The following is a 27,105-nucleotide window of genomic DNA, read 5'->3' on the forward strand; positions in this document are numbered from 1 at the left end:
TCAATATGGGAAGAGATTTACACTGATTCCCCGTAATCGTTATATGGTGGCATTTATTTTTAGGAAGAAAAAGTACCGCATTGTGACTTAGAGAATATAGTAATTTTAAAATACTACTAAATAATTCAAATTTTCTCCGCGAATTTATGTATTAAACAACATAGTATATAGACGGCCGATTGGCGCAGTTTGCAGCGACCCTGCTTTCTGAGTCCAAGGCTTCAAGGTTCGATTCCCACAACTGGAAAATGTTTGTGTGATGAGCATGAATGTTTTTCAGTGTCTGGGTGTTTATATATATATTATAAGTATTTATGTATTATATTCATAAAAATATTCAACAGCTATCTTAGTACCCATAACACAAGCTACGCTGACTTTGGGGCTAGGTGGCGATGTGTGTATTGTCGTAGTATATTTATTATTTTATTATTATTATAGTCAATCGAGGAACTAAAAAACTGAATTTAAACTAGTAGAATGTTACTCATTTTGAGATTGCATTGTGATGTGACGAAATATTTAAGTTTATAGGATGCCTTAAATGTATCTGTGGCAAAACGAAGACACCAATTCCATTATCACTACATTAGTCGTAGTTTGTATTGCTACCGACTTCGACCACTAATCTTGTTAGAAGTGAAAGATTACGCGCGAAGACCCTAACTGTGTTCGTGGCTATTACAAGGTCAATATTTCATTTTGCAGTGTCAGGGCCCAGGTACTCTAGGTCATAACTAGAGTACTTTAATACCTATTTAATATAGTTCTTTATTTATATAAGCGGTGATAGGATTTTTATAAGTGGTATTATTTATATAAGTGGTAAAGACTTCGGCTTCACTTTCGGGGGGCCGAACTGGCACGTACCTCTAACTTTTCTAAGTTAAGTGTGTTTTAAGGTATTAAATAACACTTGCTTTTACGGTGAGTTTTTTTTGTCGTGGTGGAAACGCTTTATGTGGGACTCGTTTACCGAAATTAAAAACCACCACGGCATGTCCCTCTAGTTGGCTTTAATAGACGTCCGGGAAACCCGTTGCATAATTACCAGACGTCTACTAACCGCCCCAACCGATTGCTTTCCACGACATCTCACTGCTCAGCATGGCAAATACAAAACTGGGCAGCGAGAGGTCCCCGCCGATTTCCGCTACCAGAGTGCGGCGCTGAGATCTTGACATGCAAATGAGCCCTTAATTGAGTATTTCATGCAAGATTATTGCCTCTTGGCAACCATTCATAATGTTTTATTGAACTTGATTTGTCCGTATGTCTATCTTTCCGGTTCATGATGTGTAATTCCCTTTACCAATTGTGTTTGGGATTGTAAGATTACTCTCGAAGAGTAGTTGGTTGCCTTATACTACACTTAACTTTGGTAATAGTCGTCAAAAGCCCACCAAACTGAATTAGAGCAGCGTTGTGGGTTTATGCTCTAAAACTGTCTTGCCCATGAGAGACGAGGCCTGTGCCCAGCAGTGGGATGTTAATAGGCTGCGTATGATGACATAGGATTAACACCACTGTGAGTTTGCATACACTGCAAACTACTTCATAGTAATAACTGAAGAAATATACTTCGAAATAAATAAAAATATACTTTCTATCCCCACTGTTTTGCAATTCTTGAACTTGATAAGGCTTGTGATTCGAGCTTTATTAAGACGTCACTAATGTATGAATAGGGCGAACTTTAAATGCGAATTCTCACATACAATTTGACGCAAGGGGTCTTTAAACTTAACTGAATAATCAAATGTTACGCAAGAAATATAAGATAAGATTAGGAGGACCTTGACGCGGAGTCTTAAAAACATAGCGGTCAAACGTGTGGGTTGTCTGTAGTAGGTGCCTATAAACCCTGGTGTTTATAGGCACCTACTACAATCTATATACAACTTACAGTATTTATAAGAAAGATTTTTTTGTTTATGTTTGTATGTAATGGAGACAATAAGGAAACTAATATACATATTCAGAAATCTTAGATCATCAGCAAATAAATCAATTATTTTTATGGTATACCATGCAATAGTTCAGTCTTTACTTTCATACTGCATTTCTGTCTGGGGTGGCAGTCATAAATCAACGCTACTACAGTTGGAGAGAGCACAAAGGGCTATCGTAAAAGTGATGACTAATAGACCTTTTCGGTATTCCACTACAGAATTATACAGAGATTGTAAAGTTCTATCAGTTCGCCAACTTTTTATTCTTCAAACTATTATTCGTAAACATAATTCTACTACTTACGTAAAAAGCCAACATAAAAGAAGAGGGGACATAATCTTTCAAACAGAAAGGCACAAAAGTAAACTAGCTGGGAGGCAGTACTACATCATTAGCTCTAGAATTTACAATAAAATCAATAGAGATATAAATATATACCCCCTAAATAAAATTAACTGTAAAAAATGTGTAAAAGAGTGGCTACTGACAAAATCATATGCTGAAACTGAAATTCTTCTGGAAGTCTTAGGATCGAATTAATATGTAAAACTCTAACTCACATATACACACACACACGCAACCACACACACGCACATACAAACACACACAAATATAATACATACATACAAACACACACATACACCTGCAAAACAAATTTATATATGTATATATAACTTAATATAATAACTATCTTGTATAAGCAAACATATACGCGACCACAATTACCTATGCGACGCAAACTCACATACGCACAATCATACACTCAATCATCGAAACAACAATTTAAGGAGAGCACTGTCGCCTGTAATACAGGTTTTTACCTAAATCAGGGACAGTAGATTTTAAATGGCACCATTACATACATTTATTACATACACACCAATATAATTTGTGAGGCACGCATTTGTTTGTATTAATATTATAATAACTACTTTACATTTTAAAAACTGTATGTACCCTACATTCTTGTGAATAAATAAAATAAATAAAAATAAAAAACCACCTGACGGATTTTACAAATTAATTTATACTACAAAAAGCTTCATTAATTATTACTCATACATATTTTGTCACAGTGATAATACGAATTCAGCTTGAAATAGTGGTAGTGGTAAAAGCAATCCAGAAAATAAACGAAATTTCGTGTCGAACATTTTATTTATTTATTATGTAATTAACAGTATTTCTGATTTTTTATTATTTTTTAGTATAATCATAATTTTGCTGCTTTTATCCTGTACTTCACTTTATTTATTTACTTCATTTTTTTTATTTATATATTTAGTTTGCCGTATCGTCACTCGGGTCTCAGCTGAAAATCAGCGACATGCGTGTACTTAGGTACAATGCATGGCAAATGCTGAGCTGTACACCCTTTCTGTCTGGTGTTACACACAGACATTGTATGTTGTATACTATGTTGTTACTTTATTATTATAAGATGTACTGTTTGTAACACTTAAATGAATAAATGTTTTTTCTTTCTTAAATGTTATATCAACGTACTATATACTCCGAAAATGCTGTCTATCCCATAAACCAGTGGTCTTAACGTGATGATATATATACACATACATATATATACATGTAGCTTTCCTCAATAAATAGGCTATCCAACACTGAAATAATTTTTCACATCGCGTTAAAGTAAACAAATTGTCATGACAGAAAAAAACATTTAAATAACAAAACAATCAAGACATGATATTTGGATGCATAGTTAAGAGATAATAAAAATTCTAAACAGGAGGGGCTTAGTTAAATCTGTACATAAAACTGCAGCTAACTGCTAGTACTTACTTCATATGTATAATACTACACATTGAAATATTTTTGAACATTAACCAGTTAATAATGCATACCCAACATCGGTAAACTTGAGTTCAATGTTAAAATATCTTTTTTTAGCGCGTATGACCTTCTTTTGAAGCCAAAATTAATTTAAAGTTTATTTTAAGCTTGCAATGCCATGTTTGAATCCAATTTATTAAAGTTATGTGTCAGTTAGTAAGTAATGTTTTTCCTAAATGTATTTAAAAGTTTGCTTATGGTAAGCTCGTTTTCAAAAATCATGAGATATTTGATATTTCGATGAAGAAATTCATGAACCAGTTCAGAGTTAGACGATCACCCACGCGCCTCAGAGAGCATGTTGAGCCGTTGGTCTCGCCTCATCATCACTCATCTCAGTGATGTGAATATAAAATTCTAATAACAAACATGATGATATATGATTAAATATATATTTTTATATTTATTCTTACGCTTATGTCGCCTTTCAAATATAACTTTTATTGATAAGGCCGCCTTTGTACCCTAACACTTTGCACTGTCTTTGTTTTGTTTTGTATTATTTCCTTGTGTTTTGTTGCAATAAAGTTAGGTAAGTAATCTGACTTCATTACCTACGACTGAACCTCGAATTCTGGCAAGCGAATAAATACTTCATTTGACTTTTGGATGAAATTGCATTAATAGCATGACAAGTCTATCGCCCGTTTCTACTCGCTCGTGAAGGTCTAGCTTTAGCCCACCATACTGCGACCGTTAAGGAGAAGAAAAAGAAGAATCCCTTTATTGCACGTCTAACATACAGGAAAAGAAACAGGAAGGAGAATACAGTAAACATGCAAAGCCAGCCTTATTGCTGCAAGCAATCTCTTACAGGCAACCTTTGCAGACATGACTTACATCAAGAGATCGGGATAGTGCCAAGAGTGTTGTAATACATCCATAAAAATTAAAATGTATAGATACGAGTATATAGATAAATTAAATAAATAAACGTATTTAGGAGGTACATAGCAGTGGGATATCAATTGGCCGATGATAATCAAATGGCCAACCCTTTTTTTTTTTTTTTTTTTTTTCGTGTGGAAATCCTCATGGATACCACTACACCACGGGGAGGTGCAGTGGTTATGCCGGACTTTTACCGACTAAAACCCCACGGTGTTCCAACTCATCGCCTGGTGACTGGGTCATGGGAACGCTTTCGCACACAACCATAACCCAGTCAGCAAAAAATAACTTAACTAATCGAACATTCTAGGAATTTTAACATCGTTCTATTACTATCCTATTATAAATATTGTAGTGTCTGCGTTAGCCGCTTACCGACCTACCTATACCTGGTTGGAGTTGTAGATAGTAATTACAATAATACCTAATTGACTTAGAAAATGACAACATATCACTGTGTAATTGGTGCAGTAGGCAAGGGCAAAGAAAAGTTAACCCATTTGAGCTATAAAAAGGCCACCATTATCGTCACTCTCTGCATCTCGTAGGAAAGATGATAATTAAGTGAATAACGAAAATTTCGGGCTATAGTGACTGGAAAACTAATACCTCGAAAATTAATGACCCGACCCGGGTATTGAACGCAGGACTGCGACTTCCGTAGTTGACCATGCAAACTGCTAAAACCCGGAGGTAGTTAAATATAGAAAATTATCAGCTTATAAATATATCGTTGCTGTGTACAAGCATCTTCTTTCCTAGGCGACAAAGTTACTTGCCCTGTGCCTACACATTATCTCGTCCATCGCTATAAAAATAAAAGGTACGAGTAGAGATAATTATCTCGGGACACATGCTATCCCTACTGGTTGGTTCATTCAGGACAGGTACGAGACAGATTACACATGATATTGTACATGCCAGTTTTAAAATGTTTTGAGCCATTCGATAATTACAGATTGCCTTGGTTAGAAACAGTTAATTACTATGTACTCCGTTTGAGTAAGTATAAAAATAATTTCATAAATGTTAAGTTTAGTAAGGCTTCAGCCAGGGAAGCTCAAAAGCTAAATTAATAATCCAGGCTCGAAAAAAATACAATAACCTACGCACCTTGACTACATAACCGTTATTCACCGATTGCTTAAGGTGAGTTAACGCGAGTTTGGTTAAACAGCTTTTATTTACAAATACGTAAATAGAGTCGACTTACAAGAAACGGTCACAAATAAGTGACATCTGCATATCGTCTGCGAAAGGTGCAGAAGTGATTTGTGGGATTGAGTATACGCTTTTATAATATGATTCCTAAGGTAATTTTGGACCTACCAATGCATAAGTTTAAAGAATGTGTTAAAAAACATTTATTACAGCGAGGTTATTATACAATTGATGATTTTCTTAATGACAAGGTTGCTTGGAAGCATCCGGCTTCGCTTTCATCTCTCACAAGATAGAAAAATGAATGTTAAAATGTAAAATGTAAATTTTTGATGTTGGAAAAGCCGGCTTCTTCTCGGTAGAATCTGCCTTCCGAACCGGTGGTAGAGTCACTACACACAGACAGACTTGACGTTTCAAAAGTGCTTATATTAGGCCTACTTGAAATAAATGAATTTTCAATTTTGAACAGAGAGAACACGAGCAAGCGGGTGACCTGATATTAAGCGTTAAGCGGGTGAACACCGCCAGCCATGATCATCAACAGCACAAGAGGAACTGATGTATTGCCGACCTTTGGGACACTTGTTTATCCGCCCCCTAAATCATCCCATATTGAAATCCGGTCGAAATACCACGGATGAAAGATGCTCCCACAATTTGCATGTTTGTGGGATCTACTATAACGAACAGTCGTAGAACACCAGCCATCCATGAGGTGGAGATCCAATCATAGACCAGCGAAACGAAAATAAAAAAAAACTTTATCTTCGAAAAGATTACAACAATCAATTGCTAGGCTATCATCAGCTTAAACAACTCTCCGCAACACTCCTCACTGTACAGTTGTAAGTAACGGTAAATACTGCAGCACGGCTAGCATGGGCAGGAGACAAATATCTCCCCGGGGAAAGGATAAAAAATTATCTTCTCCCACAGCTTTATCAACTCTCAGAGCATTGGTGCACAAGTGCAAATAATATATGTGTAATATGTACAAATAATAATAAACGGCGGTAAACTCCTACTCCCTGTTCCCGTGCTTTAGGAAGTGGACACGTTAATCATGTCAGAGGATATAATCCGGGGATACAATTTTTGACTCCAGCCTCTGCTAGCCCTGCTGCTGGGGTAGATTTCTAAATTCCGTTTGCCGAATAATCAATATTTGAAATACGCACTAGGATATACTACTCCTTCTGGAAGGGTTGGCGGATATTTAAGCTTTCCTATAAATTGTCAAATTTAAGCTTTACAATTCTATACAATAATTCCTACAGATGTTTTCCGGTTTTAGAAATCTTAAGATGGACCAGGATTACCTAGAGTTGAATTAATAGTCTTGAACTTTAAAACGTACCGGAATAGGCACTCCATTAACAAAGGTAGGTTCCTCCAATCGAGACATAGTTAATTATCTATATCACATGGAAAATTTCACTCTCACAAACTTGCATATATCTCGTATTTACAACACAAACGTTAAGCAATTAAATGCATTTGTTTAATTGACTTTGTAAAAGACACATTCTTAGAATAGCGAACAGATAATGTCTTAATGTCTTGTTTCATCACTTCGAAATTTCACAACACTTATGCGATCTAGAATATGCGCGCCCCATGCGGAGGTGGCGGGTTTGTTTTGAAAGTTTAATGGCTATAATCCGTAGATTACGCGTCCACGGCGTCCGAAGGCCGCACGTATAGTGGGTCTGCGGTCCGCGCCTCCGCAGAACCGGTCGCGACATTAGATCGATACAATTATGTGAATCTTCCGGTTGCTGGTCAGAGCTCATCACTCATCGAGTTTTTTTGCCCACAGCGCTCGATGCAGCGTGCTCCGAACTGACCTATCGCTAATATGGCAGAGATAACTTAATATCAACTTTCCCGCATATCTTCACAGCATTTCAGATACCGGTTCAACGTTGTTGACTTGAACAAAAACTATAAGAACCGAAAGGGATAACCGTGATTTGTTTGAACTTAACAAATTCACCGCCAATTTTTTAGCACACCTACATTCTACCGACTAAATTTCTTAAATCAAGGAATCAGTTTCGATATGCATTTATTTTGTAAGAAATTTCATAAAATCGGTTTTCCTTCTGCATTTTTATTTGTCTGTGTTTACATCCTCACTAGTATTATAATTGCGTAACTGTGTTCGTTTGTTCGTTAGTTGGTCGTTCCTTTACGGCTTAGCGAAGAAACCAATCAACTCAAATTTCGGCATAAGTATAGTTAGTTGAAAGGACGGAGAGTAAGCTAAGCTACTTTTTATCTAAACGGTTCCGATGAGATTTGTGAAAAACTGTAATAAACTGACTGATTAATAATTCTTCTTGACCATTGTTGATCGACGGTTGATTTTCACATTCTGGTGTCTAAAAAAAATTTTGACCTGCTAGGTGCCTACCAACGCAGCGACTTTAAAATTAAAATTTTTATAGCAAGGAGGCTTACTGTATAAGAACTTTTGAAACGTCGAGTATATCTGTTTGTAGTGACTCTAACACGGGTTCGGAAAGCAGAACCGATTAAACAAGACATGAAGCACCGGTTAAATAAGACATGAACACAGTACTTTATTTTTGCTAACTTTTGCACTGAGAATATCTCTTTCATCTTAAGTGAGTATAGTGACTAAAACAACATTCTATCAGCAGTTCAATGCACAATTTATAAATGTTAAGTTATGCAACGTTCCGACTCAAAGGCCGCTTAAGGGTCTACAACCTCACAATGCTCTTTTAAGTACATGATTGCAGATCTTTTATTTACTTTAGTTCTATCCAGACATTAAGGCTACCGGAACTGTCTATTCCACGGAAGTAATTAGGTTCAACAAGCGAATATCACGGACACAAGTCATCTTGTCCTCCCCTGTAGGTACCCGTAGATAGACAAGTGTTAAAAAATTAATATAGGAGCCCTTACTTCCATCCCTGATAAAAAATGACGGCTGTTATTACTTAAGACCATGTAAGTACTAAGTCTTTTACGCGCGAGAATATTGTTAGCCATTTTGTATTTTATTGCGTCTAAAAATGCACTTTAAATAAACTGTTGATATTCGTGGTATGAATACACTTCTCCGGCCTGTTACCTTAACCTGAGGCTTAATTGGTAAGCCTCATGTGCCGCAGCATAGGCGGCGGAAGTAAGCGACAGAGCTGAACGAGTTACGAAACATAGCTCGGAGAACTGGAAGATGGAGAGATGCTGGAATAGCGATCTCGCGCGGGTAAACGCAGAGTTCGTCAACCCCCGACGAGGTTGAAAACCATTAAACCCAAGCGGCGGAAGACCGTGGTATTTGGAACTCCCTACAAGACCGATGTCCAGCTATGCAATGCGTACACTGATTTGTGCACATGATGACCACTGGATATCTCCATCGCTCACCTTGAGTGGAGTCAGCCGGGGCATGGCGTGCCGCGAGCTGGGCGCCGCCAAGGCCACGCCCAATAGTGCGTCGCAGAGCGCACGCACGCCGCCGCACGCGCGAACGCTCAAAGCTTCGCGCACCACCACGCAGCTGGTCTGCTTGGAGCGGCCCGCCGTCGCGTCTGCACAGCACCCACAGTTTAACATCTCCGAAGAAACAGAACTATCATTGCATATAGTTAAACGATGTGCTACAAACATTTATTAAGTAGCTGATTGCTGAGTATTCCATATTGAATTGCAAACAACATATGATATTACGAAAAAAACAAGTTTACCAAAGGTTAAGCGATAGGTATATCATTAAATTACCAGAATATATATATATATATCTTTTATAGGTACGGAAGGTTTGGCGATCGGGAAATAGTAAAAATAGATCAAACTTTTAGTGAAAACTGTACTGGTTTAAGACAGAACGATACGACTAAGAACTGCTTTTTAATTTTTAATAAAAATAAAAATATAGTGTTTTACAGCACAAATAGATATGTTATTGTTACCCATATATCTGGCTACATGGTTATCCGCTGTACGCTAGAATTAATTAAAGTGGAAATATTGTGGCATTGATGGAAAATAGACCACGTAAAATTTTAAGTCAAGTTTTAGTTCTCAATGTCTAGAAATAGAATCCGAATTATTATACCTGATGGTAGAGTAACAACAAACACAACAACTTGACCTGCAAAAGAGCAAGGATAGACACACATACAAGTTAGTCCTTAAATGTTGGTAAGTGTTGACGCAGTCTAATAGGAAAAGCGGGCTGGCCTGCTACATTAAACCCCAAATCGGTTTCCAAGCGATATTGTACCGGAACGCTAAATCACTTGGCGGAACGTCTGTGTCGGTGGTAACAGGTATCAATTATAAATTTCCTCTGCCGGGGATCAAACTACAACGAATATTCGTATCCGTAACCCATCCAAGTTATTCTTTGGCCCTTAAATCTTGCATATGCTGAATTGAGGTGAGCTTCAAAAACTCATAAAATATATCTCTTTTAAACCGCATTCGTGTCCAAAAAGTAAAAACGGACCTTTGAATGTGTGTCTGTCTGTCACCAGGCTGTATCTCATGAAACGTGATCGTTAGACAGTTGAGATTTTCAAAGATGATGTTTTGCCGCTATAACAACAAATACAATATAATAAAAATAATTATTTAATAAAATAAATATTTAAGGGGGCTCCTAGACAAGAAACATGACTTATTGCCGTTTTTATAGGTACACACGGAACCTTCCGTGCGCGAGTCTAACTTGCACTGGACCAATTTTTTAAATCCGCGTGCAATCTACAAACAGGTACGATTAATACGGTTACTGTATGAAACGTGAATTAAAAGTACCGTTAGAAGGATTTTTACCGTTTTATTCAATCAACAGTTTTTCAAGATATATCCGATACATACATCCAATTGTATCAATTAAGATTTATATATTATTCTTCTATTTTTTTCGGTCCACTTATTTCTAAACCATTACAAGCAGTAGGCAAAGATACCAAACGTAAGATGATATTCTGCGGTAAATGCATGATCACGTCATTTGTACACCAGGAACCCAGCGATTAGTCGAAGGTAGTAATTGTCAATAGCGCATATTACTTCGGAAATCTAATCAACTGCAACTACGTATAACCGCGTATCACGATTGCCAAGGTTATAGCTGTAAAAATATAATTGCTCCTGCGTAACAGAATGAGGGAAGCTTCGACGCAGAAGCTTAGAATCAATACCAATCTAAGTGGGTCTTCTTAATTTGGAAATAAATACAGTAAATTTTATAAATTGGCTTACTTAAAGCTTGTCACAGATTCGCGATTCAGCAAAAATGCAAAAAACTATACCAAAAACTTCAGCTAATTGATTTTGATCTACTTTCTCACAAACTAAGGAACCTTAATTTAAGAAGCTATGTTGCAACTTCATTTTAAGGAGTTAAAGGTTAAAATGTTACATTTTACAAAAAAAATCGTGTACTCTATAAGCAACCATAAAAACTATTATAAGTGTAAGAACCTTGAACGTTTAGCACCCCTATCGATGCTTTGCCTGAACCACCTATGCATCACACGTTTTAGTCCATTAAAGTTTGTTCTTTATTCCGTACGAATAAGAGCCAATTATTCAGCAAACTCGTCATGAAACCTAATAAGCCGTTTGGATCGGTGTCGCATAACCGCGGTAATCCATTCCATGACCGGTGCCCGACGCTATTAATGTCAATATTATTGATTATACATTAGAGGTCAGTTTTTACCTCCACATTTTTCAATAGCAAAAAGGAAATTGTGGAAATTTAATTGTACCTATAATAAACAAATAGACAAAAGTTTAATATGGATTTATACATACTTGATTTCAAAAAATAGGAAATCATCGACTAAAAGCAGACGAGTCAATTTTCAAACATGATTCCTAATATTATGTTGGACTTACCAATGCATAAGTTTAAATAATGCGCTAACACTCACTTAGTTACATAAAATTTATGAATTTCTTAACGACAAGGTGCTTGGACTTCATCTCTCGCGACACAAATAATAATTGTTAAATTGTAAAATTTTGATGTTGGAAAAGAACAACAATAAAAAGTTTCTTGCCGGCTTCTTCTCGGCAGAATACTATCGAATTGTAGGCACATCTCAATTATGGAATATTCACAAATTAAACATGCAGTATAATCATGCATGATAATATATATAAGACACTCACCAGAAACAGCGAATTGTACAGTTAAGAGAGACTCCATAATCTTAATAAGCACTTTGGATTCAGTACTGGTGCACTCACAGTTGCACAAGTAGTACAGCAAGAGCTTGAGCAGTGCGTAGCTGTCCACGAACACAGGCTGGCTTACGGCATACTCTCGAAACATCGGACTGTATAAACACAGCCCAGCACAAGATTTCCAAAACGTACATATATTCTTTAACACCTCAATATGATCTTCCATTGTCTCTTCAGCCGTATTTTCGTATGCGAAATTAGTCTTTATTGATATCGGCAGTGATGCTAGTCTCGTTTGTTGCGCTTGTTCGATTGATGATATCGCCAGCATTTCTTTCTCTTTACTTATATCACATAACTCCTCAAACTTCTCAAGTGGCATTTTCGTTTTGTATATTTTATAGCACTTCTCCGTCATATCAGAAAGAGACTTAAAAAGGATTTGTACGGATGCTAGAGATCGCATTTCTCGGAAATAAGTTAATTCAACGTTCTCCTTTATGAGTTTAAATATTTCTACGATTATTGCTATTTCTAGGATAGCACAGCACTGATTTGAAAATTCTGGTAAAGACACTAATTCTAACACAAAGCTTAATCCACCTTTCTGGATGAACTGTTCCGCAAAAGACACTGTATTAAGTAAACTTGCGAAGATATTTAAACAGGAAACAGTTAAGAAATATGCGGATTCTTCTACCCTCATGGTATACCTGTGCTTAGCTACTATAAAAGTTGGGTAAATGACACTGAATAGAAGCTCATATTTCATTTCCATACGACATTTTGGCGTTACTTTGAGAAGATGACGAACGGTTGCGTGAAGTACGTTATTATGGTTATCTAACTGAAGAAGCGAGTTATAATGTATAAGAAATGACCACACACTCTTTCTCTCGATTGGACTTACACCGTGAGGACAGTATTTTCTCCCAAGATCGCGGTTAGAATCGCTTTGTTCGCAAATAGAGCACGGCAACTGGTCAGTCACTTTAGGGATTAAAACACTAGCACCTAAATCTCCATAAACAGTGTGCTCTAACAGTTGAAGGCAAAGCGAAGCAACATTGCTGTGCGTTAACATTAACCTTACGATATTTTCCATGAGAAAACTCGGGGAGAAACAACAGCACACACCACATTTCAGCATGACGTGCAATATTCTGTTCCGTAATGTTTTCTGGGATGACACCTCTTCGTCTGGTACAAGAGATGTCAAGGTTCCGTATAAAACTGAGACACAGCAAGCGGAAGGCAAAGGTAGGCCTGTTCCAGCTTCACCGAGTATGTCGTGGTGATGGTGCATGCCCGCCGCAACTCTTTGCCGGCACGCTTTATGCCTGTTTTTTGGACAGGCAGCGGAATGTATTACTTCGCTTCTAACCCTCTTCATAGCACTTATTAACTTCCCTATAGAATCTATCAGCTTCCTAATCAATATCACAGTTTCTTCCTTATCTACTCCTGGTATCCTTATCATTAGTTCCATACATTCTTTGAGCAATCCACCTTTAAGACACTCTCCGTACAACTTAAACTGATCTGTAAACTCTCTAAGCTTTTCGACAGATCTGCATTGCATTAAAAGACAGTGAAAGAACGCTGTTATTGAATACGCTATACCGAATACGAATTTAAGCAAATTTGCGGATTCTGACTCGCCTTGTTTTTCTGTTTCTTTGGCATGGTTTTGGCGTTCAAATTTGGTATTGTATTTGGCACTGGATTTACATATAACGTCCTCTAGGATCCTAAGCAGCATCGGCATAATTCCGTTATTAATAAGTTTGGCACACAAATCGGAATGAATGAGCACTTGATCCAATGATACTATCAAAAGTTCCGTCAAGGCAACTTTCACTCTTGACATCTCGAAGGGTTCGTAAGCATCTGACTGCGCCTGCAACGAGCCAAATTGAAGGGAACACAAATTCTTTAACGAAAAGTTTATACATTGCATTGATATTTGTGAACCTTCTGAACCGGATAGACTACTTTCAGCTTTGCATAGTTCTTGTAACAGATCAGTGATAATTAATGTAAACTCAAACGTGCTGATTTCCGAATTTATGATTTCCCTATGTTTCGCCGTCATAAAATCGTCCGCTTTAGGTTTCGCTTTTCGCGGCGAGTACAAGGGGTCTATGTATAAAGTTTGGTTGGCATATTCACTAGAGGAGCGTATCGGGGAATTGAAGTACTCAAAGTCATCGTTCTGGGTACATACTTTGATTGTCATATTACGATTCAATATTTGCAAATCGTCATTAGAATCGTTGGATTCTGAAGACTGACGTTCAGAGTTTTTAGTAAATCTCTTTTTAGTTTTCCCCTCGGCATCTGATTTCGGCTGCCCGCTGATTCTCGTTCTAAACAAAAAATAATTATAGCATAAGTGAGGCATGCGTAATTTTATAAATAAATAAACCTTAATACCAAGAGATTAAGGCAGCGGACTGAAATCCGGGTAGTAGTCAGTTTATATCCCATCAGTTTGATACTGTACCTATCTTAAATCTATACGCTTGAGAATTATAAGTGTAGTCATATTTATCATGCCTAAATTTCATTAAAGAAATCATGTTTTTCATACAAGCTAATCTAAATATAGCCTAATTAAAATAAATTTGTAGGTCAGATATGATTCTGCTAACCGATGTGTCCTCTATTGGATGTACATAATTAAGCGCATATGGCCTATATCATAACAACAATGTTTTTTTTCGTTTCATACTACTAGTCTACAGATTACTTACCTTCCCGAAAGAGAACTTTTTTCTGAAGAACCAGCAGAATTTGAGACATTAAGAGGTTTTTGTTTCGCCCAAATTCTAAAACAAAATAAAAATTTACATTAAGACTGATACATTTTATTCATTCAAAAAACTCCTTGATAAATAAATTTATAAATTCCATTGTTACAATAAGATATGTAATGGAATAACCCGTTCAACATTTAATTTTTCTTTTAACGCTGCATTATCTTACGATATATTTATTGTTAAAACAATGCCACCATTCAGAAATGATATAAGCAACCAGATATGATCGTGTGAAAACAAGAGATGAGTCTAAAAGCCAGACAATAGTATATATAAAGTTCCGAACTTAGCTAATGATTGAAGTCATGCTAGGGGTGCAGATCGGGACCGACTAAACTTGCTGTCTGAGCCACGGAGGAAAAGTAAAATTCGGATCTTCAATGTCTGTGCGATTGAGAGTTACTGACTAACGTAGCGTAACTGATGCGATTGACCGATTTACATTCTCACAATAATTAGGAAACACTAACCTCTCGCAACGAGGCATGCAGTATCAAGCATGAAGTTTTTAATTATGATTTTATAAACTGACAAGATTATGTAACAATTCTTTTTTGCTTGTGGTTATTCTACGCAACTTATAATAATTTATGTAGCAGTCTAAAGTGGATCATGCATGCCTAGAAGAGGCATATTCACTCTTGAGAATGGAAGCTGGGTTTTTTAGTTCGTCCAGGTGCGTCGGAAACGAAGAGCAATTTTTTTTCGTTTTTGGGATATCTACTACACAAATACTTACTACGCATATTGATTCTACGGTGATAGTTGAGGGAAACACATCAAGTAGCCCAAACTGTTCGAAATACATCTTCTTAAACACCGAATACCTTTCTCTTAAACAATTACCCTCATACTACAATTACAATACCTTTTAGAAAACAGTTCGTGTATGGGCGGGCGGTGAGGCGGGCAGTCGCGGGCCGGCATGGGAGAGACGACGCGGGGAACCCCCCCAGCGCAAGTCTCTCCGAAAAGCCAGATTAGCACCGAACTCAGCTGACGGCAGCACGATAGACCCTGCAAATAGAATTATGTTAAACCGACGACGCAAAAATTAGGATGGTAGGTTTAGGATTGGCGCTCAAACAGATGGACCTATTTACGCGGTTGACGAATGGTAGGTATCACTTTGAAAAAGGCTATGAATAAGTATTTCCAAACAATATTTTTCCAAACATGCGTCAAATCCAAATATATTTCGACGACTGATATTCGTTGTACCTACAACATGGCCCCATCTACCCACTAAGATCTGAAAAGTACACATTTCGAGAAAGTGGACGAAACTATTTAAGGCGCAAAACAAATCACTCGCATTGAATTTGATAGTGTAGAAACAGTTTAATTAAGTATATGTAGTAATAACACAGAATTCGGTTAAGAATTCCAAGAAAATAAACTTTTACCTTATTTATATTCACTAACAACCTGTTACGAATTAAGCTTTCAAAATATCGCTGTAGCTTATCGAAATAGAATAAACAAACAAGAGAAATCGCAACGCATTTAATTTACTTATCGCGAAGACAGTTGGTAATTTATTATACATATTATTGTAACCGGAATCTGACCTAGAGCATTTTACTTTAAAAATAATATTACCAAACAGATTCTAACAATTTATTGTATGAAGAGTTTTGTAGCGAGAAGAACTAGAACTTTTAATATACTTATACAAGATACATTTCGGAAAGTGTGCTCAGGAGCTATTCAATTTGGTTAAACCATCTCGTTTCTACCACCGAACTGCGAGGCACCGAAAGAGTCTGCACCGATACGTAGTTGAAATGCCATCAACAAGTTCGAAGCGTTTTGCTTCTTCCTTTCTGATCCGCACCGCAAATGCTTGAAATGCCCTCCCATCTTCCGTCTTCCCGATGCCTATAATCTGGGTACCTTTAAATCAAGAGTGAATAGGCATCTTCTAGGCAAGCGCGCCCCATCTTAGGCTGCATCATAACTTACCATCAAGAGTGATAGCAGTCAAGCACTTGTCCATATATATATAAAAAAAGAAAATCCAGCACTTTTTGGACAATAGTTTGGTGCGGGTTAAAAAAAGCCGACAAAGTGCGAGTTTGACTTGCAGTCGAACGGTTTATTATCAAGGTGCAAAACCTAAACACTAAATAGTAAAAACAATATTAACATCAGGTGCGTATGTGCTTCAGGAAGTAGTCATTATATCTGTATGTATTATCTCCCTCGATAATTCTTAAAATACTAGATTTACAACGATGCATATATAACTGGCCGTTGTGTGTGTGTGTTGAGCTAACAAGCAACCTTGTCATTAAGGTATTCATTAATTGTATAGTAACCTCGGAGTATTAAATGTGTTCAATAACTTATGCAAAGGTAAAGTTTCACGCCTAATGGTAAATGATGAAACCAGAATCTTGACCGAAAGATGCCTTTTCACTCTTGTTGTGGAGGAATCTATATGTGAAGGTGGTAATGGTGAAGGTGTAAGGGGGAAAAGGGAGGCTGGAAGGGAATTCCAGATCTTTTTGGTAAGCAGTGCTTTATGCAGAAGTAAGCCTGAGTTTGATACAAAGTATGAGACTTCAGACTCATTGAGGATGCCGAGTTTTTCGCCAGTAGGTAAACTTCGGTTAAGCTTTGGTTGTTTATAATATATCACTACAAAGTTGACGACAATAAGTGCAAGTAGCTCGGTTATCAGGGGTCGCGGAAACGTCTCCGCGCTATCGATAGCTCGCGCTCCCTGCGGCGTGCCGCTACATCACACTTACAACACATTAACAAACGATCATTCGTTTAAATCAATGCTTAATCGCTGTAATCGTGCTTGCATAACGACTTTGTTAACCTGCGCTATGTTTATTTTGTGTAATCGGCCGTAAAATGGATTGACGCGCGTTGGGATTTTACTATCATGCCTCAAGCACCTACTTAATCCGGCCCACTACAGAGCACGGAATGAGAAGGCTATAGGCCGTAGTTACCACGCTGGAGAAGTGCGGATCGGTAAACTTTGCACTCCTTTGAGAACTCTCAGTCATGCATGTTTTCCTTCACCGTTAAAGCAAGTGATATTTGATTTTGCTTTAAACGCACACTATTGAAACGGTACAAGGTGAGTGGTAGGGATCCAACACAATCCCTGCCAAAGGAAAGCTAAAGTCTTATCACTAGTGTTCTTTAAGTCATCAACAGCCTATTAACAGTCGACTACTGCACTTGGTAAGCAACGGAAGGGTTTGCCCATAATTACCACGCCGGGGAGACGGGATGTACACAGTAGATGGTAGTACCCTAAGAATATATTCGCCTCTTACAAACCCGCAGGAAGAGGAGGTGGGGTGACAACTGTATTCCGATCACCACACGGCAATGTAGAGTAAATAATAAAAAAGTAACAATTCCCAGCGTTGCAACCAAAGCAAAGTCACATTATGTTTTCCATTGAGTGCAACTTTTCAGTTGTGCGAAAGCCTAAACCTAGAAAACATTGAAATCGGATGCCTAATAATTTGAATGATGTGTAGAGAAACAAAACGACTCTTAGATGATAACTAACGACGTTAGGCGCCATCTAGAGTTACGACACCGATTCGGCGGTGCGTAATGTTTAGAAAACTCGTAAACTGACACCTGTCAGACGAAAATAAATAAATGCGGTTTTATTAATAACCTTATAAGCATACGAAAAATGAAAAATATGATAACACAAAAACAAAATACCACACCCTGTGGCAAGACAATAGACAAGTTAAGTTATATTAGTTGCCTATTGAAAATCGATTGCTGAAAGGTAAATATATACCTAGGAATCTTCTTTGATTATGCGTTACTTACTTAGGCATTGCCTTGTTCATCATTAGTGGCGTCATCCCTGGCGCAACGGTGTGCGCTGTTAATTGAAGTAGGGGTCCCGGGTTTGATTCCGAAGGGATTTTGGGAATTAATTATTTCAGAATTTTCTCTGCATTGGGGGGTATGACTGCCTTACTAGCCCGCTACCGTCTTAGACTGCATCATCACTCACAGTCAGGTGAGGACTGCAGTCAAGGGCTAACCTGTAGCGGAATAAAAAATAAACATGAGAGCTCTGGAAGGCGTGGCTACCGTACGGCGTACTACTACGGCCTACACGCTTCTTATCCGCGACCGGTAATGGGATGACTAGATAGAGCTTGAGGCCTGGCAGTCTATACCGCTGTCCTCTTGCTCTGTGACCGCGCACTCACCTCGACGCCCAGCGCCCGAAGCAGTACGAGACAGCGCCACGCCACGCCGCCCAGCAGGTAGTTGCGCAGGATGGCCGCCGACGACTGCATGTTCATGCGCGAGAACACGCTTGCGGGACGCGAGCTTGACTCTTCCGTCTTTGTATCTGCGAAAGACGCCGACTTTTTAACACTCTCATTATTATTATTTGACGGCCGATTGGCGCAGTGGGCAATGATCCTGCTCTCCTGACCCTGAGTCTGTGGGTTCGATTCCCATAACTAAACATATTTGTGTGATGAACATAATGTTTTTCAGTGTCTGAAACCGAAATTACAAATATACGATAATAATAATAAATACACTACGAAATGCACACATCAACAATCTTGACTCAGAAAGCAGAGTCGCCGCGTACTTCACCAATCCATCCGTCCAGCCATCTAATGTTGAAGGATGGATAAGTATATTTCATAAGGAATCACCCTGTAAAAATATTAAATCAAACGAAGCATATTTATTTTTCAATACAAACTAATTCAAAAAATTCTAAATGTTTACTTATGACAACCCTATTGAAGAAAAAATACCGACACTTGCGTAGTACTTACGCTTCGCGACGCGTACCTGTTAAAGTAACAGGAGTCTCATGATTTTATTTTGTCATGTGATGATAGGACTGTATCTGATTTCTTTCAGTAAAAAGTATGGCAGTGGTTTACTCAAAAACTTTTAGGTTTTCGGTTTCACAGATAACTTTTTAGATTATCGGTTTCTCAGAGACAGTACACAAAGCACCTCTAAAGCCTGTGAAGTATAATTTCAATTATAATTTACACGTTGTATATAAGTATTCATGTATATTATTCATAAATATTCATCAGATATCTTAGTGTGGTGTTTTTTTAACTATCCCTCGACTGCACTACCAGTTAGGGGTACGGCAGTCATATTAAAACCATACTAAAACTATATATGTATATCGCTTTGTCAATGCTATATGTCATAGCAAATTTCGTACAGCATTTTCTTGTATGCCTTTGGTTTCCTGGAAGAGATCGCTATTTAGCGATAAGGCCGCCAAATTGTACTTTCTACCTTATTGTGCTGTTGTATTTGTATCTCTGTAATTTTTTTCTGTGGTGTACAATAAAAGTGTATTCATTCATTCATGTCATATGTGCACTTAGTGGCGTGCATAGAGGGTATGCACAGGGCATGCAGATGACATAAAATAAAGAAAATCTCTAGTGGGCCAATTTTGTGAATTTGTTATTACTAAGTTTTGTGAAAAGTTTCGACCGGAATTTAGATAAGAACGATATAAAAGATGATCACAAAACATCAGTAAATTGTGTACAATTTATTCAAAAAGCCAAGGTTAGCCCTACAGATATTATACGGCACGGATATAAATAATTTATGTTAATGTTATGATTGCGTCATTCATTCAAATTAATCCATAATTCCTTACTTAAAAAATAAATGCGAAAGAGTGTTTGTTTGTTTGTATGTCCTTACTAAGCAACAAATCGACTTGATTTCCGACAGAGTTAGTTGAAATGGAGAGTAACATGGGTTACTTTTTACCTAAGAAAGACAACGGTAAGGCCATTGAGCATTTGAAGCATTGAGAGAGGGTGTTTACAACCACGGAGAAGATTCTGCGAGGGGTACACTTTTACACTAAACATTAAATAAGTAGAAATTTTCAATAGATAAATATGTAATTTACTTACGTTTTAGGATAACAGCAATTAAAATCAATATTAGTTTTTACGCATATGCTACGCAGTTGCGAATTTAAGGATGCGGATATCCGTTACAAGCGTATTCCGGAGGTGGCAAAAACTATTTATGACGACCTCTCTGGCGCGGTGAACTTATAACTGGGAGGTCTCGGATTCGATCTTCAACAGGGAAAATGCGCGTTCGAAATTAATTTATTTCAAGTAGGCCACTTGACTTTGGAACGTCAAGTCAGTCTGTTTGTAGTTACTCTACTACCGGTTCGGAAGGAGATTCTACCGAGAAGATCCGGCAAGAAACTCCGCAGATTGCTGTTTTTCAACATAGTTTTACAGTTTAACAATCTTAAATTTTTTTCTATCTTGCGAGAGATGAGAGCGGAGCCTGCTTTCGAGCAGCCATGTCGTTAAGGAATTCATCAAAAGTGGAGTTAGCACGTTTGATCAAATGTGATTCAATATATAGCTAATATTAACTTCAGTATCGTGTAATAAAAGCATATCCCTATCCCCACAAAGGATTTATATACTTTTCTCAGACGATATGCAGATATCACCAATTTGTTTCTGTTTCTAGTAAGTCGATTGTTTCTATCGGCTTTTTGTTTAAGATTACTAATGTTTTATAAAGATTATATTATTGTAAATATATCGCGAGTTACTGTAAGTATACCTATTTCTTTAAATTTGGCACGAAGGGAATCGCGTGATCTAAGTTTATATATCGATCGCACAGCTCTTTTCTGTGTCTGTTTTTTCAGATCCTATGCAAATATTACTCATTTATGTCAGTTTCTAGTAATTTGATTGTTTATATCGACGTTTTGTTTATAATATAGCTTAGATATATATTTAAAATGTAGCCTATAGCCTTCCACGAAAAATGGGCTGTTTTCCAAGTCATGTGCTAAGGGACTGACCGGCAGCGGCATCGTGCTCGGTGCCGGTGGGCGGCAGCGGCGCGGGCTCGAGGCCGGGCAGCGCGGCGCAGTAGTGCGTGTTGATGGACGACGTGACACGGTGGATGCCGCACAGCAGCTCGCAGCCCACCAACGTCACCACGCCGCTCACGGGGCTGCGGAACACTAGCCTTAGCAAAACGATTGCTCGCTCGCAATCCAGTACTCGTAAGCATAACAAAATTTACACCGTCAAAGTAAAATGGGCCTTGTTGCACTCGTTTTAGAGTCGCAAATCCCGTACTCACTTTCCCCCTGACTTATCTAAAGAACAGCTCAAACTGTCTCCAAAAGTATCTAGGATTACCAAGTTTGAACATCATCGACAACATTACCGTCTACCGACCCACTACAGGGCACGGGTCTCCTCCCACAATGAGAAGGTGTTAACGCTGTAGCCCACCACGCTGGCCCAGTGCAGATTCGTGGACTTCACACACCTTCGAGAACATTATTGAGAACTCTCAGGTATGCAGGTTTCCTCATGATGTTTTGCTTCAACGGTAAAGTTTGACAATATTATTTCAGAATTTAGATCACTAACTTACATTGAATACCACTTTCCTTACAAAAAACCGTCTTTATAACACCCATACTTTAACAGTAATATGGGCAGCAAATTTTCCTTAGTTGGCTAAAACATTACACACTGTAGTATACAGACAGTAGTCTCCAAACTTTAAGGCATTCTTGAAAAACGCACAAGCATTCTTCCAAAGCAAAAAAAAACTACAGAATTATCTTTTTGAATGCCCGAAACTACGCGCCAACTCCCTTCAAAGAAGCCAAAGAGTATGTAGACTACTGCAAATAATAATGGAAGCTTTGTTTTTTTATGCGTAAACGTCGTGCCCTAAGGGAGAAGGAGTGGGGAACATTCTCTTTACTACACCCGCAACCAAATAACATGGTAATAGGTGAAAATTATTTCCCTAATGTGTTTGTATGTATGTAATTAAATGTTGCACTTACCAAAAGTTGATTAACTTTTTTGCGTTTTGCCCATCGTTGAGGCGAACTATGAATTCCGCCAAGAACAGCTCCAGCCATGTCGATTTCTGAGAACAATCGGATGGATTCATCAGTATGATAAAACTCAGTTTCAAGGAGATTCACTGTCATCTTTACAATAATTTAAGTGACAGTCACAGGATTTGAAGCTTAAAAGCTGCCTCAGAAGATTTCTCCTTAAAACGACTGCGACTGATGGCTTAACGAGCTTTCCGAGGCACGCACGAAAGGTGAAAGTTCTATGTCACGCTCACCTCATAAGTCCCAGTCTCCGCTTTGAAGAAATGATCCCAGTATATTTTCAACGCGTCCGGCTCTTCCTCTACTGACATATTCACTTTTCGCAATCCTGCGAACAATGGACAACAATAATGTGATTAGGAAAATTTGGACTCATCATAAGGCTTCCGTCTTGTGTGAACTTGAACAAACTAAGCTAGTTGAAAGAGTAACTCGTGTCGATTCTCTGCCACCGTCAAAATGGCATCCAACAGAAGCCGACCAGTTCGAAGCTGAGATCTTATCAGGACCATGATCTTCAGTAATAAAGGAACGACTGAAGAGACAGAGCACCGAAACCATTAAGCAGTATGAGTGCTCACCAGATTGTTCTAAAGTTCATCATCCAAATCCGGAAAACTTTACCTCAAGTGGAAACAAAAGTGGCCGATATAACATGAAAATATCTTGAACCAGAAGTTCAGAGAGCAAGAACATTGAAGTTGCTCCCTCTTTTTGAATCTAGAGCATTTGTGCAAGAACACAATGCACTATATACAACGGTCAAAATCCCAATCATTTAACTATAAACTTTTAGCGACTTTCTACAAGGCACGAGTCTCCTCTCAAAAGCAAACGCTGACAAAATTGCGGATTGGTTTTCGCCAGCCTTTGAAAATATTATGGAAAAGCGCCATGATAAGTACGATTTTAATTTAGGGATAGATGGCCATGTGTGTATTGTCGTATTATATTTATTATTTATATTTAGGATTTTTTTTAACGCAAAGTCAAATAATATTTTGCGTGGTGGTGAATTAGGTGCGAGCTAAGGATCAAACTCTGTGGGGCCCCGAGACTTTACTCGAAGCCCGAAGACGTCACCGCTCTAGTCATAATATCTAAAAGGATCATAATTCTTATCCCATCATTGTTCGACTGCTGGGCGCCAAAGATTCACTCTCTGATGGGCGAGAGGGAATTAGAGCATTGGCCTTAACGATTATTACCACAAACTATAGGGTTAATAGGTAGGTACTATGGAGATAAATACCAACCATTCCCTTCCCAGTACCTTCCTAACAATTAGTGACCCGATCCCAGAAACGAACCTCATGTTCCAGAGTCAAACATAATTGAAACTCAATGAGGCACTGTTTAAAGATATATACCCAAAGGAATGTCAAAACACGTATTTATTTTTTTGTTTAGCAGCTATATATCTCAAAGCTTGGTTGTCAACAAAGAGTGTCTTTTGTGTTATGCATGCTGAGTTAGACTTTAAGTGGAGTGTATAACATCATAGACAATTGTTAAATGTGTCCATATATTAAGATAGTTCGTATGCACGTTGGCTTCCTAATAAATAAATAAATAAACAAGAAAAGACAAGCTGAAGTCAAATCTGCCTTATTAAAAAAAAAATAAGGCTTGATTACATATCTTCAAGGGGACTTTATACAGTAGGAACTATGACGCTTAATAAATTAAAACTATGTCTGATCAATTGGTTATATAACAGAGTATCAATGAATATGTATTTTGAAAACTAAATGAGTTATGAATACTGTAAATTGTTTTATGTTTCCATAATTTTGACATTAATTTATTTATTGACATACAAATCTAAAGTATTTTGTATTTAATGCATTTTAAATATTTGCATTAAAAGATTTGATTGATTGATATATTATAATAAAATTCCCAACTATTTTATACTACATCTAACAAATCAATTTATTTTATGCACGTAACTGGACTACTAATTTATACATACATTTAAGAGCTGACCGGCATAATATAATCCTAGAGTAGGTACGTAGATAACAAATTCTAAGAAATACTTATTTATTATTATTTCGTAACAAGTTTCATCAATCTCGTAAGATAGTTACGGGAGGTCAGCTTCAAGCGTCACCCTAAAGTGGAGATACAAAATCTTCAAATTTCCCTGCAGACGTCTGTGCTGCTTTATTCACTTTAGAACCGACTACACTTCGGAACGTGCACATTGTTACCAAGAAACACTTTTCAAAAGGCAACACAATTAAGATAATCTGGATAGAGCCTTCTTTTCTCTTTCGTTGCGCTCTACTCAGTATCGGTTCCACAGACAGTCAGAACAAGAAACAATGCTTGGAAACCCCTTGAAACAATTGGAGAGTGCGGACCTCCGTGGAACCTCGGTTAGTCAAGAGAGGCTAACTCCAGATATTGCAGACTCAAGATTATATGATTAACCCGAGTTTTCGAGGTCTTATGAAGAAGCTTCGAAAGTTATATTTGAATCGCAGGAATATGGAATAAAGAGTATTAAACAAATTTAAAAATGTCTATTTTGAAGAGAGAGCGCATTATTTCTGACAGATTTAAATGCTGCAAGCCCTTGAAACTCAGCTGGTTCTATCATCGATTTTAAGATAAGTTTGAAGCAATGTGTAAGCTCGGGTTTTCGCTTCCCAAGGGCCAAAACTTTTATCTTAATCGATTGAATGGTTTATGTGATGCGCAAACATAAAATTAAAGAGACTATCTAATATTAAATAAAGTTAACCGCCGTTCCGTGAATGAGAAAACATGCAATTAAGTGTTTTATAAGGAGGGTAAAAAAAATTTGACACGGTGGGTGTTTTGATATAAATACCGGTACATTTTCTCTCACCGAATGAAGTTACCAATAGTTATTTATTTGTTTTAATACATCTTTAAACCGATTCGACTGCTAATGCTGATCCCTAAATTCAACTTAGTTTTCCTTTACACCCTATCGACACTATGGAGTGTATTAATTCCAGCGGGTCGGGACCCCTGCACCGCACCACGACACGCGCCTCACTTACTTTCACTATCACTTAACCGCTCATCGTCCTGCACGCGCCTCAAAAAGCACCGCAAAGTTTATTTTTAGCACTCAATACACAAAATACCGGTTCGCGGTAACTCATTTGATTAAATCAAGTTATTTTCGGCTGCAACAAGCTGTGGACTCAGCGCACTGGACCAGCCGCGTGAGCACTGACTCCTATAATCTTATCTCCACGGTCATTAATATACACACTACAGTTGTAAAATGCGGTGTCGCCTGGCTGACATAATAAAGTCTGTAATTCAATTATGTTTATTATAAGCGTAAGGAATTAAGAGCCCCCTTAAAGTCACCTTTGAGCACCTTCAGTGGCGTGCACTTCATACATGCACAAAAGCACTGCCTAACACCAAAAATTGATATATATATAGCTAGTATAGGAGGAGGATTTTGCCATTTTATGCAATTTTCCTGCTGTATGCATACCCTGGTAAGAACCCCAGTGCACGCCACTGGGCGCCTTGTTGGGCGATTCCGATGCCGTTAGCGTATTTCCCGGTGACAAGATAAAAATATCCACAAAATTTCGCAGAGCAACTTTGTATCCTGTTCACGCAGCTGAAATCATTTACGAACCATCATAGAATTTCTTCAGCCAATAAAGCTGAGGCAAGGCAAGGCTTGAAATATTTGACTTAGGGTTTTCAGTTACGAGAAAGGCAGAAATAAGCAAAGGTAGAAAAACTCTGTCTCATAAAACTACTACCAAAAGGAATACTAGTTTAGAGATTTGTGGACAACCGAAATACACTGGTATAGGGTATTCTATATAGAGTGTTAGCGCAGATAATGGTTAAGCTCATAGTTTTGGCTTAGTTATTGTTATTCTATTTTATTGTAAAGTACCAGGAAACTATTATCACCTAGCAATTAAACGCAAGTAGACAACGGTCACAGGCTAGCGCTTTTTCATCTTAGACAGCTTGGTCACTGCAATCAAATAAGAGAGTTCCAACTCCGAGGTTATGCCTGTGTAATAATTCATATCATTAATATAATACAACCCTTCGTTTTATGAAAGGCGACCCATAATGCTCAAAAATGTCGTACAAGCAATTTTAAGTTACCAAAAACAACCTCTCACGCTAAATGCATAAAGGTAGGTAGGGTACCATCTTAGTACTATACATTCGCGCGTAAAGAGATATGCATACATACACCCATAAACAACCATCCCGTTGTTTGTATGCACAAACAATGATAGGTCTATTTAATTAATTAATAATGTTATCAACAAACCTACA

At 37.8% G+C, this 27,105-nt stretch overlaps 1 protein-coding gene across 1 annotated transcript in view; it reads right to left on the reverse strand.

The window, feature by feature from the left end:
* The window catches only part of LOC120627368 (lysosomal-trafficking regulator), a 66,897-nt gene extending 40,918 nt beyond the window's left edge, over nt 1-25,979 (reverse strand). Inside the window, exons 1-9 of the mRNA XM_039895360.1 lie at nt 25,836-25,979; nt 23,031-23,125; nt 22,738-22,823; nt 21,727-21,881; nt 19,079-19,224; nt 15,733-15,881; nt 14,799-14,873; nt 12,028-14,411; nt 9,265-9,428 (exon numbers count right to left, since the gene is read on the reverse strand). Of these exons, the coding sequence (XP_039751294.1) occupies nt 9,265-9,428; nt 12,028-14,411; nt 14,799-14,873; nt 15,733-15,881; nt 19,079-19,224; nt 21,727-21,881; nt 22,738-22,823; nt 23,031-23,108 (3,237 nt within the window). The 5' untranslated portion in view covers nt 23,109-23,125; nt 25,836-25,979. The remainder of the gene's footprint in view (nt 1-9,264; nt 9,429-12,027; nt 14,412-14,798; nt 14,874-15,732; nt 15,882-19,078; nt 19,225-21,726; nt 21,882-22,737; nt 22,824-23,030; nt 23,126-25,835) is intronic.
* Nucleotides 25,980-27,105: the final 1,126 nt, after the last annotated feature.

Source organism: Pararge aegeria, chromosome 11 (genome assembly GCF_905163445.1).
Source record: "Pararge aegeria chromosome 11, ilParAegt1.1, whole genome shotgun sequence".
NCBI classification, from domain to species: Eukaryota; Metazoa; Arthropoda; class Insecta; order Lepidoptera; family Nymphalidae; genus Pararge; species Pararge aegeria.